General features: G+C 34.9%; 1 protein-coding gene across 1 annotated transcript in view; it reads left to right on the forward strand.

Annotated features, from left to right (window-relative positions):
• The window catches only part of ATP8A1 (ATPase phospholipid transporting 8A1), a 108,148-nt gene that overhangs the window by 61,732 nt on the left and 25,192 nt on the right, over nt 1–21,224 (forward strand). Inside the window, exons 25-30 of the mRNA XM_082282285.1 lie at nt 4,873–5,056; nt 5,164–5,274; nt 11,833–11,907; nt 12,025–12,147; nt 14,635–14,713; nt 18,569–18,630. Coding sequence (XP_082138411.1) covers nt 4,873–5,056; nt 5,164–5,274; nt 11,833–11,907; nt 12,025–12,147; nt 14,635–14,713; nt 18,569–18,630 — 634 coding nt within the window. The remainder of the gene's footprint in view (nt 1–4,872; nt 5,057–5,163; nt 5,275–11,832; nt 11,908–12,024; nt 12,148–14,634; nt 14,714–18,568; nt 18,631–21,224) is intronic.

Raw genomic sequence — 21,224 nt, forward strand, 5'->3', positions numbered from 1 at the left:
TATGCCTGATTATTAAGGAGTTCTTTTATGCAGTTAAGCCTTTTATCCTTTTCTGTAAATATCAACTATTAGAGCTATAAACTTCCATTGTTCTGTTAAAATAAATCAGATTCATCTGAAAAATCTGTTCAAAATGAAACTATTTTTCTGCCTTTGCTGAAGGACACAGCAAAGGAAGTATTATTACAGTATCCAAGTAATCACTAGGTTTGCAGTCTTTCCATCCTTTCTGAAAAGCAAAGTCATGCTACCAAGGGATTTCTTAATTAATGTTTTTGTGGTTAAGCTTTGTAGCCATGCTTCAGCCTGAAACAGTTTGAATTTCAAACTAAGGTTTTACTGTCTTTTAGACTGAGATCTTAACACTGATGAACAATTTATACTGTGTATAAACACAGTGTATAAGCACTTTCCTAATGGCAGTAGTCTTTCTGACAGGTAAGTTGGAGTTTTGTGCTTGTTCTACTAGGTTGAGTTTTGCTCAGTACAGTAACAAGGAGATGCATGTAGAACTGATCTTCCAAAGCTATGTTTCTTTTTCTTCTCTTTCCTTGATTACAAAATGTGTTTTATGCCATTTGAAGAGATAATTTTGCTGTTTCTGTTGAACTGTGGAAACATTGAGGGGGATTGTGTACATAAAGCTGTCTTTTGCACTTTTGTGATGAAACAACAAAGTGCAAAATGAAAGTTTCTGTTCTAGCAGCATTCTTCCTGCCATTTCTTCATTTTACACTTCCATAATAGACTTAGGTCAGTTGTCTTCAATGCATATCTAGATATATGTCTGACATATTTTGTGGTTGCTTAAAAATTGGCTACAGGATTAAAACTAAAATGCTTGATCGTAATACTCACTGTTTTAATGTAAACATTTTAAATATCCCATGTCTCCCAAAAGTCAAAATTCTGCCAAAATATTTGTTTATGTTAAATGCTTTGTCTTTAGTAAGAAAAACTTCATTTCCTTGTTTATGAGCTTGAAAATAAAAATTTTTAAATGGTAATTTTTAATTAAGGTAAATAACTTTTTAAAAATTTATTTATATATGTGTATATATATACATATATAATCCAGACTAAACAAAAAATGTAAGCTCTTTCTTCATCTGTATAAAGGCAGTAAACATCTTAAGCTCTCCTTGGTTTTAAAAGTACAAATTACATCACTTTCTTTTAAGTTTGCAGACTGCATTCTCTTGTGCAGAAGCATTTGTTACCAATGGATTCTTCTTAAGACTAGTTGTAACCCAGATGAAGCTGAAAAATATTCAGTAGATGCTTCTTTTCAAAAAAAATTCTGTATGTTATTAATTCCAAGCAGATGTTTGGCTTAAAGACTTTAGGAAACTGAATTCCAACTTTATATTGGATTCAGAGTAATATATGCAAGAGGAATGTTAAATGGGTTATTCTGGAGTGAAAATGTACAACTAAGAGTGAGCAAAATGAATGAAAAATATTTTTTACTGGCTTCACCATGAACTTGAGGCAATGAGAGTGCCATCTTGCAGTTGCCCCTATAACATTGTCTAAAAAGGAATTAAGGCACTATTCATGAAAAGTTAAAAAATTTAAAAATAAGTACTCAGGTCAGGAATCTTCTGTAGAAGCTGGCAGTAGCAAGTTTTAATACAATTCTCAACAGCAGAGTTCAAATAAAACATGTACCAAAAGAACATAGAAAGATTTTTTTTCATATAGGTGGACCGCAGAATTTTTCAAAAGGGGTGTTGCCCAGAAACTTTCATCCCAGGTATTCCACAAGGCTGTAGTCATCCCACACAGCTTTTTCAGAAGTCCAATAGCATGTGTTGTGCTGGCCACTGAATAATGTGATTACATAGCTACCTTCAGTTTGAAGGCTGTATTATTTTTATTCCGTTATTTTTTTAAATACATTTTAAAACAGTTCTGTCTAACACTTGGTAAGTTGACTTCCTCAGCATAGAATCCTCTTTCAGCTTTTAAGTACTCCAAGGTTCAGGGATGTTGTATATTTTAACTACTAAGAATTCTGATTGTTGCTATAGTTTACTGATGTAGACAAAAGTTATTTTTTCCTGAATGTTATATGAATAAATGTGAGTATCAGGACATAAAAAGCATGTCTAGAAAACCTTGGTTTTCTGCTGCAGTTTTAAACTGTGTTTCAGAATAATAATGAACAATCTTAGCTGACTTACAAATAGCCTTTACTTTAGTGGGAAAAGGCTTTCCTTTCATTGAAAATTATGTTAGTTTAGTGAAATTTGCATTGCTAAAGGACATATTCATCAAAATTTTTCAAACATTGTTTCTATTTTTACCCTTACTAGCTTTTCACAAATCTTTGTAACTTGGATTTGTTAATGACGGGAATGGTTAATAGCAGTGTGATGTTAGAGATTTGGGGTTTTTATGAACTTTTTTCCCACTCTGCTGCATTTACTTTTTCAATGAACACAATTTAATTAGTCACAAGCCTCAGATGTCAATTCCAAGAAAAAATTTGGTTTCCATTTTGAAAGTTCATAGCTTGTGTGTCATGTGATGGAGTTATGCTGTCTCTGATTGTTTTGGTTTCTAAAGTTATTTTCTAATTTCATTCTTATTCAGACAGAATGGAAGGTAGCTGGTATGGCCATTAGCTTCAGCAGTCATGTAATTTCTTGTTGGTTGTGCTTTTTGTAGCTATGGTACAGTTTGCAGATAGCTGGACAAAGTGATGGCCAAGCATTGTTATTAGTGCTTAATGGAGAGAAAATAATTGGTGCTTTAGAGTTCTTTAACTGTAAAAACTTAGAGTGGAATGTGAAGAATTTAACATCTCTTCTATGTTTATTTTAAAAGAGATGGCAGTTTTGTTCTGTTTCTGTTTTTTCTAGGGGGGAGCAGGAAGAAGTGTAATGAGGAAATTTATGCGACCAGTGGGAAAAGAAAACTTTTCCTCTCAAATTAAGGATCAAAAGTTTGGTCCAAATAGAGAGCAATGCATTGTAACCTGTAATGTCAGTCTGTCCAGTGTCAGGACTGGCAAATCATCCACTCTTGGCTGTAATGCCAGAAATCACTGGGCAGGCATGAACATTTTATTGTGACATCTGCTGAAAAATAGTTTGACTAATGTGTTTAGTCAAAGAAACACTGTGTTTCCTTTTAGGTGACTTGTTTTTACTATTGCCCTCATTAGCACTGGTTTTGTGATCTTAAAAATCAGTTAATATAAATAGGACAGTATTTTTTGCTAGTCACTTACTGGATTTGATTGAATTCTTTGAACTATAATTCTTTAAAAAACCTTGCCTGTCAGTAATCTCAATAATATAACAGTGTAATATTCTCAGTATCATGAGGCCTTCACGTACTTGGAGAATGCTCCCTTTGGGAGCCTCAGCTTGCAGGAGCAACCCCAGCATTACACAGATGCTACAATACAGCAGAATTTGTGGTGCCTAGTGGTCTGGTTCTTTTTGTTACTGAGCTTGTCAGTGCTATACCAGCAGTCTTGGTTCAGGTGGGAAATGTACTCACAAACTCCACAGGCCATGTTGCTTGGCAGTGTCTCAGTCAGCAGCAATTATTTAGAACGAATTGCTCTTCCGTGCTTTCCTTTGCAAATTTGTTCCCTGAAACTTAATTTCCTGTATATTTCTGTGTGTAAACATTCTGAAATGTGTATTTCATTTTTTAACCTGGACATTTAAGTCCAGGTTATGAACATCCCTGCATATAAGCTTTAACCCTGAAATTTTGTCATTCACAACCCAAATTGCCACGTTCCGGAAATTTATATTAAAAAACCAGGAGGTTTATTGCATTGAGTGAGCATATAGAAGACGTGTAGGAAATTAATTATAAATACCTGTTTTTACTCCAGTTTTCAGTGATACTATATATCCATCTTCACACAGGAGTCATGCGTCGGTACCAGAATTGCTCTCTTTGTAGGAAGCAGTGAATGGTGGTAGTTTGGGAGACAGACTCACAGGGCTTTTTGCTTTTCATCTGGTTTCTGTTTGTACCGTGAGACAAGAGGGGTGCAGTTAGATCCTTGACTCCAGTACCAGAATTCACAAACACAGATTGCCACGCTGCTTAAGGCTTGCTCCTTATTTCCCCACCCTGTGAAACACAGCAGTCCTAGCAAATAATTCCTGTATACTGTTTTTAGTTACCATGTCTCAAATACTACAAGGACTGAATTTCAACTTGAAGAGTAGAACTTTTACAAAACAAAATGGGAGGTACATGTAGGTAGATGTAGGCAAAACTGATATATTTTCAGTCAGCTGAGCTGTCACCCCTGGAATAATTTGTCCCGTCAGCTGTGAACAGACATTCTCTTAATGACAGGTAATTGAACAGTCCTGAAAAGAACAAGGTAAAAGTTACCAGCAGATAAACTAAGTAGAGGAACAAGACTCCATGTGCAAAGTTACTTCCTCTAATTTCTCAGTGTAGGCTGTGGTAACATAGTGGCAGTCCATTCTATTTGTGACTGTTTGCTTTTAAATCTATCTCTTCTTGTTTCTGTATAAAGTAAGTATTTAAACAGAGAGGAAAACAAACAGCATAACAATAAACCATGTCAAAGTCTGCACTTCTTGTAAGTTGCTACTGGTAGGGGCAGCATTTGGGGTTCCTTCCATTACTGTGGTTTAGGGGCCCTTTGTTTCTCCAGTCCTGTTAACATCTTGCTTCAACAAATCCAAGTTTTCTATGCATTTTGCTGTGAATGCACTTTTAGTGTATACCCTTGAAGGGCAATAACAAGACCAGTATGTTAATTGACCTGGGTTTATTACCTTTTCACAGAATATACAGTATGCTTTAAAAGTACATACATATGAAAGTCCTGTATTAAACTTGCCTCTTTGTTTTATCCCTTAGGGTATCACCTCTTCAAAAATCTGAAGTTGTAGAAATGGTTAAAAAACAAGTTAAGGTAGTAACTCTAGCGATTGGTGATGGAGCAAATGATGTTAGTATGATACAAACAGCACATGTTGGTGTTGGTATTAGTGGGAATGAAGGTCTACAGGCTGCTAATTCTTCAGACTACTCAATTGCTCAGGTCAGTCATTACACTGCAAAATACTACAGTAAAATATTTTAAAATATGATTTATATTGGTGTATGTATGTTTTAATTGTATGTTTGTTCATTTTTCATTTTTTGCAGTTCAAGTATTTGAAGAACTTGCTGTTGGTTCATGGAGCCTGGAATTATAACAGAGTAGCTAAATGCATCTTGTATTGTTTCTACAAGAATATAGTCCTTTATATTATCGAGGTAATTTTACAGTACATTAAATGTTACTTCTTGAAAGTGAAATCTTAATTTTGAGCTTTTGGTTGTTATATATGATTTTAAAGAAGTATTTCAACTGTAAATAAACACTTATTAGTACTGAATCTTGACATTTTTAATAAACTGATTAATATTAATTATTGTTTTTTACTTTTAAAAACCCAGTTGTTTTAAAAATGCATACCTGATATGTTTATAATACTGCTAGCTTACTAAAATGCTGTACATGTAACATCACTGCAGTAATTAAGGAATCCAGTTACGAGTTTGTCTTAAATTTACCCAGAGATGTTTGTGCTGAAGCTCTTTGCGCTGGAGTCAGTGACGGTCAGGTTCTCAGAAGCCCTTTTGAAGGTCTCTTGCACTGCAGGACAGAGCTGTGCCCAGGGTTTTTACAGACAGGTTTAGTCCCCCTCTTGGGTACCTTTCACTTGCTGGTGGGGTGACTGTGCATCCTTAGGCTCCTGTTGAAGAACAGGGATACTTTCCTGGAAGTAGCTGACCCAGTTTTTTCACCTGGGATTTTAAGAAGTGAAGTCTTGTGAAAAATTTAGTAGTATGAGAGAATTGTGTTGTAATAAAATGTACATTTATTGGTAGGTATGATTAGAACAGCATGTATAGTTATAGTTTTCACTATCTTCATGACCACATGGCAACCTTAAAATTTTGACCGTATGTTTTAAATAAATTTTTGAATTTCCTCTCTCCCCTCCCTTCCTTTTCTTCCAACAGCTGCTGCCTCTTTTATAATTAAATATGTATCTAGTAATTACATTTGTAATTGATTCAAACTTTATATTCTTACTGAAACTTTGGGTTAAAAATGTGGAAAAAATATTTAATTTTTGCAAATCTTGACCACGAAATAAATTTTATCCGTAGTCTCATGTATTTTTGCATTAATGGGGTTAACAGATACTCTATAAATTTTCATAGTTTTTTAAATACATTTTCAAATTAGTATCTTAAACTGACAAAGTGTTCAGTTTTACTGGAGGAAAGTGCCTTATTTCTGTTAAACCTGATAGAAACATTAGCCTAATATTTTCAATTTTGATACTTACTTATGTGACCTTACACATTGCAATATCTGGAAATACTTTAATCATTTTTTTACATACAAAAGTTGTAGCCAAAAGAGCCAAAAACACATTGTAGACAATGCATTTTTCTTACCATATTTTTACATTTTCTAAATTTTCCTCTTTTTTCTCTCTTTACTGTGTTATTACAGCAAATAAATTTCTATCTAAGTAGCAGCAAGTTTGTAGCCTGTTTAGAAAAAGGACAAAGTAGGAAGGTATAGAAAAACTAAAGATCCTTTTTTGCTTAGAAATGGCAGACTTAAGATCCTGTGTTTCAAAGGCTGGATATCTACTTACATGATCAGACTTCCAGATGTACTCATTAGCAATAGCTCTAGAAGTATTTGAAAAAAAAATATTAATGTATACTTCGTGCTTATAGAAAGCATACAAAGGTGGGCTTTAGAACATACTAACTTACTTTTCTTAGTTTTCTGTCATTGTCACCTGCAAGCATATTGTGAATTTATAACCTTAATCAGATATAAGTATCCCACCGTTTGTATTCTTTGAGAAAGAAAGTTAAATGCAGTGTACAGAGATCATAGTCTAAAGATCAAAAGGCTTTGATTTTTTGAACAGGTAGTCTCTGACTCCTGAGCAGATGGAAGGGCAAAGAGATCATTTTGATATGGGTTGTTATTACCCTTTATATATAATGCACACAAGGATTTTACCATACACACCTTCTCTGGAAGACAAGATGAATTCTGCTTGAATTCCTGTATATCCAACATTTGTCAGCTCAGAAAACTTTTCAGAGATGTTAATAGCTCATGTCAATACTGTGAGTGAATGGGCAGAAATTCATCATTGAATGTCTCCAGAAAGGACAACTGCCAGTCTTGAGTCTCTCTTTTCAGTTTTTTTGTACAGATCAGGCGTGGGAGCAGAGAGCTCAATGAGTATTTGTAAGCTGCTGCTTAATATGCAGAAATGCTACATCAGGAAAACTTCTGTGAGGCTTTTGTGGCCACACCTCCTCTGTCTTGGACTTCGGAAAATAGTATTGTGAAAGGCACGTCTGGAAGTTACTTTAAACAAGTTTCCTTTTATTTTTACAATAACTAAAAATACATACCTTAACATAATAGATGTGTATCCTATTTTTAAATATCTGCTCAGTACTAATCAAGAAAGTAATGCAAAATATTCCATATAATCTAAAATAGAGCATTTATCCTAGGCATTCATGGGCTGATATGAAATTGGTGTCAGCTGGTTTCTTAGTTCAGAAAATGGTAAAGGTCTATAGTAATACTCAGGCACAGTGATCAGTGCTTGTTGACATTTCCTATTCGTAAGAAACTAGAAGTGGTCTGTAATAATGTTTTTCTACTCTGTGTCTTGATGCAATGTCTCTTTAAATATGGGCCTCATCTTTTGTATGGGACTAGTCACAATGACTTGAGAGGTTATATTCTGAGGTATCAGTCTAAATTGCAAGTGAAAACTCTGAATCTCTACTAGACCACTAATGTGCTTTATGAAGCCTGGTCAGAGCATCACAATCATGTAGGATAAGCCTATGCAAAGTCTTATACTTATTTTGGAGGGGCTGTCATTACTTTATAATGATGGTTGAGATTGAGATTGATCTCATGATTGAGAACTCCTTTGTGGATTGGGTTTAGTTTTACAATTACCATTACTGTATACACTCTATCATTAAACTACTCATTTTATGAAGTTATGCAAATCACCCTTTGACATCAGACAAACAAAATTTTTCTATTCCTACTTCTCATTTCTCTATGTAGTAATAACATAGAATAACTGGTTCATATTAAATAAAAGGGATTTACAATTCTAAAAAAATAAGAATTTTGAAGATGTGCTTGGGTCATTCATATTTCATGGGGAAAAATCAAATGGAAGAGTAAAATACCAAGACAGGCAGAAGCAGATGTGGGGAGTTGAGATTTAAAGTTCAATTACAGATGTTTAAACATGGCTATTTAAGTGATACTATGAAAATAATTAATTTATGAAGTAATTAGAGCTGTAATGACTTTTTTTAATCCATAAACTTTGGATGATGGGGAGGTTATTTTCCCCCTCTCCCAAGCTCTTTTCTTCCCACTACTGAGTTACCCATTTTCTGCTGCTTGTGTCCATTACTGGAATTTACCATTTTGTTCCTGATTTCCTTTGCCTGACATGTCAGATGAATATCCATGATCATGCTGAGACCCATATCATGCATAATCCCAAACATGAGCAGGCTTTCTGTGCAAACTCACCCTGGGTCTGAGCTGCACAGTTCAGCTGCTGTGGCTCATTGTGCCATGGCTTACTTGCGGTGTGCAAACTGCACTGAGGTCAGTTTGAAACACGCACAGCAGAAAGTGGTTGTGCTCTTGCCCATGTTTTTGCATTGCATGGTTGGACAACTTAGATCTGTGTTGAGGTCCATCTCATTTTAGATGGGCTGGGGACCTAAATCTTTCCTTTTCAGTGGAAAATTTTGTAGCCATTGAACTACAGAATGGTCTGAATTTTCACTGCCTGTTCACATATATACTCTAAAATACTTTTTAAGAACACCAATTACCTGTTGTTCTGTAAAGGGGTGCTGGATTAGTAATTTGAGTTGTTAGAGTAGGATCTATACCCTAAGAGAGAAGTGTTTGAGTTTGTTCCTAAATTAGAATCATGTAGTGTCCTAAAAACTTACTTTGCAGGTACAGCTGCCTTCATTGTCTGTCATAACTAGGATGAAACACACTTGTCCATGAACAAATTGCCCACTGCAAAGCAAGTGTTTCTTGTCATTCTCGCTATTAATAATGTACTAAACTCCATATTACTTTTTTCATATAGAGTTAAGAGTGTAATTTTCTAGGGTCCAAAGTTGAGAAGTTAGGGCAAATACATTGATTATTTTCTTCCTCTCTTACAGTTTGAGGTGAGGGCTGTATTTGTCCTTCATCTTCTTTTTTCCCACTCTCTTGATCCTTTAATTTTGAGCCATAGTTGTTCTTAATGTGAACATTCAAATACTGTCTTGTAAACAATATAAAATTAATGTTTCTGCTTAGATATTAAAGATGTTTCATCTCTTAAAGCTATGTATCTGGTATTCCACTAAATAGTAATGTTTCTAGTAGAGATCACTGCTTTTGGCCACATTGAAAGATTTCTTTTCACAGACTTTTTTTGAGAGATTCCATAAGAGCTTCAGAACCTAGAGATGCTACCAAATTTCATGTCGCTTTAGTTTGCCTCTAGACCTCTGACCAAGATATATTCCAGTTCCTTATTACACTAAAATGAACTAAAATGCCTATAAGTTTGCATGCTTTCTTTAGAACAAAGTAAATGCTAATATTTCAGGAAGTCAGTATTATGCTTCAAAGGATTTCTTTACAATTTTACAGTAAAACCATTATCAGTTTAAATGCCTTGAAAATTCTAACTTAAATTCTGTACAAAATAAGCTGAAAGCAACATTCCATTGCAAATTAAAATTTTATCCTAAGTACTTGCATTTCTTTTAAAAAGTTACTCCAAAAAATTTCCAAGTGTTGCTTAATGTCATTTACCTGTAAGAGCAGTCAACATGTGGAATAGATTCAGTGTATGTATTTAGGCCTTTAATTTAAAATTAGAGTTTTATAGCACTTTGCCTGCTCTTTAAATCACAGTAGAAAGTTAATGTCTTTTCCATATACTCCTTGGTTATGAAGGGTCAAGTCTTATGTGTACTTGTGGTCTTGTCTTTTCTTCCTAGAGAGTAATACTTAAACTCTGTCTGAAATTACCAGCAATGAGATGTACATGTGTTTATGACCAGCTACTGAGTCACACATTTTCCACCAGCCTAACCCTTTCAAATTGAGATTTCTAAAATTTACTCCAGTATTTGATACAAACAAGAAAAAAGTTGTACTGATGTTGAGTGCCGAATTAATTATTCTATAATGCACAACTGATTATGTACTCATCTTGCACCCTTACACTCAGCTACTGAGAAACTGCTGCCAGCAAATCTCTGCTAAATTCATCACAGTTAAATCATAAATCCTATTTTGAAAGTCAAAAATCGACATGCACAAGAGCTGATAGAAATCTGATTCAGCTGAAATAAGTAATTCCATTTTCTTTTCAGTATACAGTCTGAAAGGTTAGAAAACTGTGCTTGTTGCACTTAAATCTACCAAAGTAAAGAAATTTGGCATTATAAGATTTCAGAAAATTCAGGGTATTCTCTCTTTTTGTATTGCAGCCTCAAACACTCATGGCTTTGTATTCTATCTTTTTCCAATAAGTGGCCACCAAAAAAAAAGAATTTAATCTTTTCTTATCTGTTGAACAAATAGCAATTTTTGCTGGATTTTACCTCCCATTTTTAGTGTTAATAGTTGCCAAATTCATGGGGTTTTCCATCTCAAAGTGGTCACAAACATGTTCAGACATTCCACCACATGATTAAAAAAGAAAAAAAAAAAAATCTGAGTTTGGTCATAGAATCCAGTCACCTGGGGGCCAGCCTGGGAACACACTGATAAATATATGTATTGACTGTACAATTCATGCTTCCTTAATGAAGTTCAATGAAATGTGAACTGTAAGAAAGCAGCATCTAAAAATTCACTTGAAAAATGTGAGTCTTAAATTGAGTAGAATGTTCAGATGATTTTGACTTGTGTTACCTAAGAGCTTATATTTGTCCTAGACAATATCATTTCAGTGTAACTTGTTAATAAAGATTCGTCAGATGGGCTGCTTCTCCACTTCATCATTGAACTATAGAAGGATGAGAAAATAGGAGAAAGTAGATGTGCTGCATGCTATGCTGAAAAACATTAGAAAATATGTTATCATGCCTTTCAAATTAAATTTGTTTTCTTTCAATCTTTTAGCAAAAAATGATAAAAATTATGCAATAAAAGAAATATCCACTTCCCTCTCTAAAGTACCCTGTAGCTGAATTGGTGCTTGTTAACTAAGTAGTTTTACTTTAGTGCTCTGGTAAAGCCTAATCCTCTCATGAGTAAGGAATATTGGTAGTTTTAAGTTCCAAACAGCAGCTTACTCTATGAAATCTGTTAGTCAAGTTTGCTAACAATGAGAAGACGATAACTACTAATCTGTAGGTTGCCCCTCTGCCAGCCCATATTTCTCAGAATTTTTATTTCATTAAGACTTAAGTGAGCTTAAATCACTTAAAACCTTAAAGAGCCTGACATTTCTTTTGAAGATAGTTACTTCCTTTGAATGTTCTCCTATTTACATGGAATTGCTCACATATCTGACTAGATTGCCCACCATCTGTTGTAGATTGAAAGTTGGATTTGTCATTAATTTTTTCATATGGGTTTAAACCAGAACATTTTCAACTGTGTTGTAAATATGTTCTAGGGGATATCCCTTTTTGCAAAGCTGAGGAAAAATCTGTTTATTGTAACTTGCAAGACATTTCAGTAATACATGGTTCTGTCTTTTGCAGATCTGGTTTGCATTTGTCAATGGCTTTTCTGGACAAATTCTTTTTGAAAGATGGTGTATAGGTCTTTACAATGTGGTAAGACAATTTGTGTGGCTTTAGGTTTTAACCATGAATGTTTCTTGAGTAAGCAATCTTTAAGCAAGTCCTCATCTCTAAAGTTTTCCAATTTTTTATTTTTAAACCATCTACTAGATGTTTACGGCAATGCCTCCGCTAACTCTTGGAATATTTGAGAGATCCTGCCGAAAGGAAAACATGCTGAAATACCCTGAGTTATACAAGACTTCCCAAAATGCACTGGACTTTAATACTAAGGTAGATCTTTTTAAAAATCAATCATAATAAAGCAAAAATTCATAGGAATTCAGTATAGTTACTCTTTTTGTTCTATTCTGCTCATAATTAAATACGGAGGGGATTTTTATTACTGCTATTTCCAGGTGTACACTTGTCAGTGAGTGGTAGAAATCATATATATATATATTCATTTTTAGCAAGTATGGAAATGGACAACAAGGATTTAATTTTATTCAATCCCTTTTTTTTTTTTTTCCACTGCTGGTAATAAAGCTGTCTTCTATAGGCAGAAGTGATTAGACCTCACTGTCACTGGGCTGTATGTATTTGTACTGTTATATGGAAATGGATTACTGAAGCCTGTGGAGAAGTGTTGCAGAGGACAATAAGAACTGTCACTAGATTTGTAGAGGGAGGGACATGGTACTATTCTTTGTCAATTTGGAGTTGTGATTTTATGGTTTAATTTTGAGTTTTGGGAAAAAATACTTAGAGTCAAGAATGTGTCTGTGGATCAAAAGGAATCTGAGGCTACTTTTGGTGGGAAATGGGTGACATTCATCTTAGAGAGGTTAGCTAAGTAGTAGTAAAAGAATGTAGGACTCTTTAATAAATAAAATATATGAAATTTCTACAGCATTGCCCATAAATAATTTCTTTAAGAAAACTAAATTAAACTTGTTCCCGAATCTGTGGTTTCATTGAGTACTTGACTTTTGTAAGAGTTTCTTCTGATTTTTTTTTTTGCAAATGTAATTGTGACATTTCAAGTAATGTCATTTTATGTTGAACTTGGGGACGTTTTCGATACATCCTTGAATTAACAATGCCTACATGTGATGGTCTGTAGTAGATGTGCAGAGCTGATGCAGCATAATTAGCTCTTATATCTGTGCCACTTGTGCTGTATAACTGCAGTTACCCCAATATATATATGTGTTTGTCTAAACTATCTTTGTTCGCTGAAGCAGATGAGGTTTTTTCCTTCTTCCTCATTTAATCCCTTCCCCTACAAAAGCCGACCTGAAAGCTGTGAGGACGCTAGGTAACAGAGTCTCGTGTCCCTGTGAATGCTTTACAAATATGAGACTTCCCATGGTCCCGTGAATATAGAAAATTTTGTGTTGTGATAGTTTTAATAAATAGTGTAAATATGAGTTATAACAGTTGGTTTCTGTTTTAAAATAAGCTTTTAGTATTTTTATTATTGCAAAGATGTATTTTTGACTTAATCGGAAATTCTGTGGCTGTTCCCATACAACATTTGCTATGAGTAAATGTCTACAAACTCACCAGCTACAAAATTCCCACCTATATAAGTTGAATAGTTGGTGTTAAAGATTTGGAAACATTACTGCCTTGAATATTGATGCAGATATTTGTTATGGTAAAAGGGATCAAAGGTTATGAGGTCATGACAGAGGTTAAAGGATTAGCATGGGACAAAAAGAATTGGTCAGGAAAATGGAAAAGTAGAACTAATTTTTCTTGCACCCACCTGTGCTTTCTGTCAAATAAAAACTTCTGGTAATGACATAGCAAGAAGCAGAGACAAAGGTTAATGAGTAGCACAAGTTTAAATGTGCAAAGTATTGGAGTGTAAATTGGATCATGCAACCTAGTGTAGCTGTATAATCTAACAAAAGCCATTGAGACATTGTGGAAAATGTGAGACAGGCAACTTAATTTCAATTGTTTGAACACCTTAACACTCAAAATACACATCAGTTAGTTACAATAAAAGCCATAATAGTCAAAAGCATTGTTAGTGAACATAATTGCCATACTGATGGAAATGGGCTGCATATTTTTTATTAAGTCTTTCTATGTCATTATGCAATATACGATGGAAAGCATTAGTAGATTGTTTATCCTTAAACTTATTGCAGTTCTTTGCAGAAGGCATCTTTTACAAATGAAAATAAGTTTGAAAGTAAAACTTCAATTTTTTAGCAAATACATTAAAGGAATTATAATATGATCAAACTGTGCTCTTCAAGAATGGAGCGTGTAAAGAGAAATTTAAGGAAGAAACTGGTATTTGTCCTTTTTGAATTCCTTTGTGTGTGGGAATATATAGATTAGGCATGTGTGTAACTCAGGTTTTGATTTTTCTACTATCTAAATTTATTCTTACGCTAAATGCAAATTATAAAAGCTAGAGTCCTTTTTAATTCCCTGCTTAGAATGTAACAATTGTTCCAGCTGTCTGGTTTAGTTTAATTTTTCTGATGATATTCCCATATGTTTATATTTTATTTTCCCTTCTGAATTGAAATTAAAAGGAGGAGATAATACACACTTTTTTTCAAAGCATAAAAATAAACAAATGACCCATGAAGAGCTAAGAGGCAGAAAGTGCCTGTCAGTTATATTACTTCACAGTGGTGGCCTGACAAAAACACATTTTGTGAATCTAACACACAGATAAAAAGAAAGGTCAGGGTTCACAGAGCTAGTTTATTGCAAATGGTTCTCATGGATTTTCTGTTTTCTCTTTCTTAGGTTTTCTGGGTTCATTGTTTAAATGGCCTCTTCCACTCATTCATTCTGTTTTGGTTTCCACTAAAAGCCCTCCAGCATGGTAAGTATTATGAAAAATAAAAATAAAATGTTGAACAGTACAAAATATCTAAATATTACCTTTTTTCTAAGGGAAGCTTTATAAATACTAACAGTTCAGTGTGATTAAATTTCAAGATACCATTTATAGAACTAGACCAGATGCCATATACTTAACAATGTTTTATTTAAAATCTGTGTAAAAATTGGAAAAATATTATGTACATATACATTTAACTATCTCAATAGGGTTTATGTAAACTGAAACAAGATCGAGAAAAAGAGATTGCTATTTAATTACGCTAATTTTTATAAAATACACTACCATCGTAAATACCTACAATATCCTAAACTGCTACTATCCCTTGTATTGTCTCTTTCATTTTGTCGACGTTTGTTTTTGTTGTGTATACATTCTGTCCTGTTACTTCAAGGGCACTCTAACCTGCCAGTTTATATTTCTATGAGTAGGATTGTGGCAGAGGAACAGTGACATCTTGGACTGCTCGGTCCTGTCCAATTTTTAGTTCAGCTGTTGTGTATGCACTTGAGCTGCAGAAGGAAGTGAGGTGGTTGAGAGTAAAATGGTGTTAATTAAAGGAAATTTGAAACCACTGCTTCCAGTTTGCGGGAATGTTTGGGGCTGGGAGGGCTCTCATAAACGTGGGGCATTTTTTTGCTTCCAGTTTGTGGGGAGAAGAAAACCAAGTGTGTACCTTGCAGCTTTTCTGAAAATTAGTCTGTGCTCAGTTTTGGTGATGTAGCCAAGCAGTCTGCCCTGGCATAGGGGACAGAAATGTTCTCATGGACATCTTGAAACTGTTAAGACTAGATAGTGAGACAGTCACAGCTGCTTGTGCCTCGAAAGATTAGGGGAAAAACTTCTTGCACACTATTTTACACTTGGTAACTCCTAATGGGTAAAGGGAGGTGTGTGGCAGCTTGTTTTCTCTGAAAGGCCACTCACATCACACTGAATGTGAGTTCAGTGGGAGCAAGTTTGCATTGGAGAGGTTTAGACAGCCCAGGAGGAATGAGATCCCAGAATGTCAGTGCGTACTCAAAAACCATAATCCCAAATTCAAAGTGAAATCTCTGTACAAAGCTGTAGCCAATCCGTGTGAGAGATTTATGCATTACACCATGGATAAGTGTTTAATGAGTTTATGTGGTGATGCAGAGTAGAGTTCACGTGTAAGTGGCAGAGCTGAGATACCTGTATGAGCACTGTAGCTCAGCCTTCCCAGCCCACAAACCCTGGTCTAGAACTGACTTGCTGGCAAGTGGCCTCTACAAGTCTGAGCAAATTGTCTGCTTCCTTCCCCTTTCATTGCTAGAGAAAGGATGGGTAAGGCAGCAGAACTGGGACCTGAAGGAGTTGTGTACATCATGTGGTATAATCAGTATCTGGAATGGGTCTGGTGGTGCTCAGAGTTTTGCATGAAAGAGATATGAGTGCAAAATAAGATGTGCTATTAATTAACTCTCTGCTGTCTGTGTGTGTAAAGAGCAAAGGGAAATAATGCTGTTAGTTTCCTACGGAGTACCAGAGACAGGAACTTCTGAGAACAGGTCTCAGCTTCTACCTTCTCTTAGCAAAGAAGAGGTGCAGGAAGATCCTGAAATATGAAAGGCACAGCTCAGCTTTGTGCCTTAGGGTGCTGAGTCCCAAGACTCTGGCTGGTGGAAATAGACTTAGCTGTCTGCCTGTTCTCTCTGTCTTTTTCTCATTATGCTCTTTACTGCTAGGTATATATTGTAAAGCAGTGCAGTGCATATTTGAGCATGTATTATTAGAACATTGAAAATCAAATCTTGAAGATTATTAAAATCTCTTGGAGCCCTTCTCCTGGTCAAATTCTCCTGTTTAGTCTTATTCTTGCTTATCCACCAGTTTCTTATCTGTAAGTAGAAATTTTCAAACTGCATATGTCATAGTAAAGCCTATCAAGAAATATGTGATCAGAGCATAAGCATGGATTTGTAAGAATTGTTTGTCAAAATTGGCTCCATGGGACCTTACCATTGTACAGTACCCAAAATTTACACTCCATGTGCTGTCACATGGATATGAAAAGTGACAAATAAATTTTCACAGAAGCTTCTTCTGATGCAACTTTGTCGACATAAGTGGCAGAAGCCAAACTTTTATGTACTAGTAAATTCACCAGGTGCTTCCTCTTTTGTATAATCTTTAGAATAAGCCATGGTCTCAGCTTTTTTTTTCAGGCTTCAGCTCCTGTAGTCCTTCTTGGTATGCTAGTCTGTCCAGGGAGAAAATTAGGTAGGGAAGTGTCAAAAACGCAACCAGTATCACTAGAGCTAAGGATGCAGTCATTGTGAGCTCCTCATCATGGAATGGGAGACAGCTAAGTGAAGGAGGACTTTCAATCTAGTATTTTTCTGTGTTGTCCCCTGCTGTCTCTTCCAGAATATCAGTAAATAGATCATTTTTTTCTGTGTTAAACTGTCTTCACAAGTCCTGAAAAGCTTATAGAGAGGAACACTCTTCATCCACAACCAAAATGGATTTAATTTCAAGCATATATAAAGATGATATGAAGGCTGGAGGAACATTCAACACAAATACGAAAACATACTTAATTAGCAGCATGTAATATACTGTATGCTAGCTGAGGTAGTGGAAAAATAAGTGTTTTCAACTACTGGTCATTTTTTTCAGCTTTTATCACCATTTTTGTCACCTTCCTCTGTCCAGCCTAATCAGAGGAGTTATAAACCCATCCCTCAATGCCCCCCACAGATAAATACCTTTATTCTTCTCTTTCTCCCAATACAGCTTTTTAAAAAATCCTTCTTTATTATTATTTTCTTTTTTTGTCGTCTTTTATCCTTACTTGCTACATACACAGCATTTTGATATCTCTGTGTAAGGCAATAAAAAGCAATATCCCAGTGGTTAGAGCCTCTACAGTAGAGTGTTAGAATTTAGTTGGTTTAGTTGCAGTATACGAACAATCTTGAATGCTAAAAGCATTTCAAAACTGAACGTGAAAATGTAGCTACCTCAGTGGCATACACCTCACTTTTAGTTGAGAATGAGGAATTTCCTCATAATAATTCAGTTGTCAGTTTTCCCATGTCTAAAAAGAAATTTGACAGAACTGGGATCAGAAAAGCCTGTGCTGTAAAAATAGTCATAAAATTCTGATAAATAATGGAAAATGCTTCAGAATCCTAAACTTAGGAAACACATGTGGTTTTTATGAAAATGTGATGTTTTATGAAAATGTGTCTCTTGAGAGCTCTGTCTCGGTGTAACTGATGTGTGTGTGGGTCCATATAGGCCAAATGGATATGTACTTACATTAATGCATATATTTGAGTTGAGTCAATTCTGAAAATTTTATGAATGACAAGCATCTCAAGAATCTAAACTGAGTATATTTTGTATTTTTACTGAAGTTGAATTCAGAAATATGGATAAGAGCAAAGTTTCCATACCAAAAATACCAGAATTCATGAAAATCTGACTCTAAGCTTTCTGCTTACTTATATGTTATAATCAATATATACTAAAACCATTATATTTCACATTTTTCTGAAGGTAAGATGCTATATCTCTGATATTAAAAGTAACTCTATTTGTGTTGCTACTGAATACAAGGTTGGTCCTATTGGTATGTGGTGTTACAAAAAGTTCCTGTTCCCTGCATAATCCCTGAAGCCAGTGGAAGTTTTAAAGCACTAAACATTGTACAAGTCATAGTTCTCTAGTGTTCAGTACAGTTCAAGATGAAATCTATTAGTACCCTGTAGAAAGTGTTACCATCTCTTTTGTATCAAAATTAGGATCATATACAGTGCTGTGGCAGATGTTTAAATGTTTTATTTTTATCCCTCTTTCCTTTTCCAGGTAGTGTATTCGGCAATGGCAAAACTTCTGATTACCTGCTCCTGGGGAACACTGTATACACTGTAAGTCTATATTGGCTCTAACTCTTTTAAGGATATGGTGCTGCTATTACTATTAATTCTCTTCATAGAAGCCTTAATTCAGTGCAGTGCCTTAAGAAGTGCCTTAAGAATAAGAAATGGCTCTTGAATGACTCTTTGAGAAGTTTTGAAGTGCACTTTGTGTTCTAATTCCTATTTTTGAAAAAAAGCATTTCAGTAAAGATGCAGAAGATACATTTTTCCTTTCCTGTAAACTCTCTGGTTTTTTAAATAATGGGAATTACAATTCCCTAATTAGCATGCTTATTAGTTTAAGTTAAGTTTCTGCATTGGAGAAATCTCAGGTTATTGATTATAGAAATGGTTTGTGGATTTCTGAAGATACAGTCCTGTTCTCTCTCTCTTAATTTATCATGAGGCCTTAAAAGAGGCATTGAGCCATATTGAGCAAAGGTTGTGGAATGCCTTTTCAGAGTCAATCAAACCACCAGAAGTACACCTGATCCATACCTAACAGTAAGCTTCTGTTACTCTCATAGATACTAGTCATTACTGGGTTTTTTTCTTTTAATCTTTTATCTCCTAGAATAAATTAAAAAGTGGTTTTCACTTACTAGATATGAATGTTACTCAATAGCAGCTGTTCCAAGTTCTCTCTTTGAAGCAAAATTAAATTTATGCTTACTGTCCTCTGTTCTTCAGTGTTAAAAGTTTAATTAATTTCTCAAGTTTCTTGGTGTTGGCAGGTACAAAAAAGAAATTAATTCTTCCATTAAAGTAAGGGGGCTGTAATATGAATTCACATCAAAATCACTTTCCTTGGGGAATAAGGAAACATCAGAACTGAAATAAAATATTCTAGACACATGCTAAAACAGAGGTCACAATGCTGCTCATCTGTCACATTCTGCAACTGGTTTTCAGCTAGGAGAGCTGAAACTTGAGAGGTTAATTTCTTGCTACTAACCTGCAAGAGTGGTCAAGAATTTCCCAAAAAAACACTTATTTTCCTTCAGGTTAAAAGTCAGGGGATATATAGAAGTTGCAATTTATGTTTTCCTGCTCTTGCACAGGAGTTCAAGGAAATCTGGAGCATACGTGAATTTTGAGAGATTTTCAAAATGGGGGTGGAGAGTTTTATTTTTTTTTAAATCCGTGCATGTGAAGTGTATGTGCAGTAACAGTCATCAGTCATATCAAAATTCTGAGGCTAGGGTAATTCTCATTCCTCATACTGTTTTTAATGTGGTTTTAAGAAGTCTGCAGTCATCAGTTCTGCAAAAGCCAATAAGAAAAGAATTCAGAAAGTGATATAGTTTTGATTCTTTGGATCCACAAATAAAATCAGAAATATTCATATCATGTCCAGGAACTATTTCTTTAAACATAGATTTCAAATAGGAATATAGTGCTGTGAAAATATCTGTATGACCATTTTTGAGAGGTTTGGGGTTTTTTTAAAAAAAGCTCAGTCTTTATACAGAATACCAGTTTGAGTTCTTTTTTCCTGGGTAGGATTCAGTGCACTATTGTAAGTTTGGATCAAGCAGAGGAGGGAGCAGTAAACCCCATATTCCTGAGGGAGTGGCTGTGCAGAGTTGGTGATTTTGTTAGGGGTATCAGTTATGATCCCATCACAGGTCAGTAAAGGCTATATACTCACACTGTGTATCTCCTTTCTCAGAGATCTGCAGTGTTTGTTTTGTGTATACATTTTGTCTATGCAGCGGGAATGTTTGATCTCATCCTAAAGGATGTTTCTTTTCATATGACTTACCTAAGTAGCAAACAAGTGTACCAAATGATTTTGTTGGGTTATTTTTCCATAATTAATTTTTTTTCACACATCCAAATACAGAACCCAAACTGGATAGACCAAGCAAATTATAATAATCCTCAATTTTCTTCTAATTGGATTTCACACATGTTTTAGATAATGAAATTGTGGTGCTGTGACTTTTTTCTTTTTTTCTTTTTTTGGTCCTTAATAGCACAGTTGAAATAGGAGATTTCGGGATTTCAGAATTGAAAGTATAAGCTTATAGGTGAAAGCTTTCTGGCAGTACTTGTATCCCTCTGTGCACCAGACATAGGGAAAGTTTTGTCATACATATTTGACTAGTTGCTTTCAGCTTCTGATGGAAGTACATTTCTTCTGAATTTCGGAGGCTGTTTGAAGTTCAAACACAAACAAACTCACTGACAATCAGTGCTGCCAACTTGTTCAACACACTAGAATTTAAACTTTAGCTGTTAGAGTTGGAGCTTGGTCTTTATGACTCCTTTTTTCAGCCTCTAGTTCTTCAGATTCCAGATAAAGCAGAACTTGTGATATACATTCACAAGTGAGTTAAAAAATGTAATAACTATTTCTTTGGAAAACAGAAAACTTCTCTGAGTGAATTTCAAAGGAAGGAGATAAACAATTTTCATTTATCAATTAGTCCTTGGTGTGGGATTATAAACTTTCTCCTCTTGCTCCTCTGTAAGCTAAAATGGAGCATGTCCTACAAATCTGATATTTTCAGAGACTGCTCTATAAAATGTGTAAAGATAAGAAGAGTAAAGATCAGAGGGAATAATGAAAATGACGTAACAGACTTCAGCATGTTACT

This window comes from Coloeus monedula (genome assembly GCF_965178545.1).
Source record: "Coloeus monedula genome assembly, chromosome: 5".
Classification (NCBI taxonomy): Eukaryota; Metazoa; Chordata; class Aves; order Passeriformes; family Corvidae; genus Coloeus; species Coloeus monedula.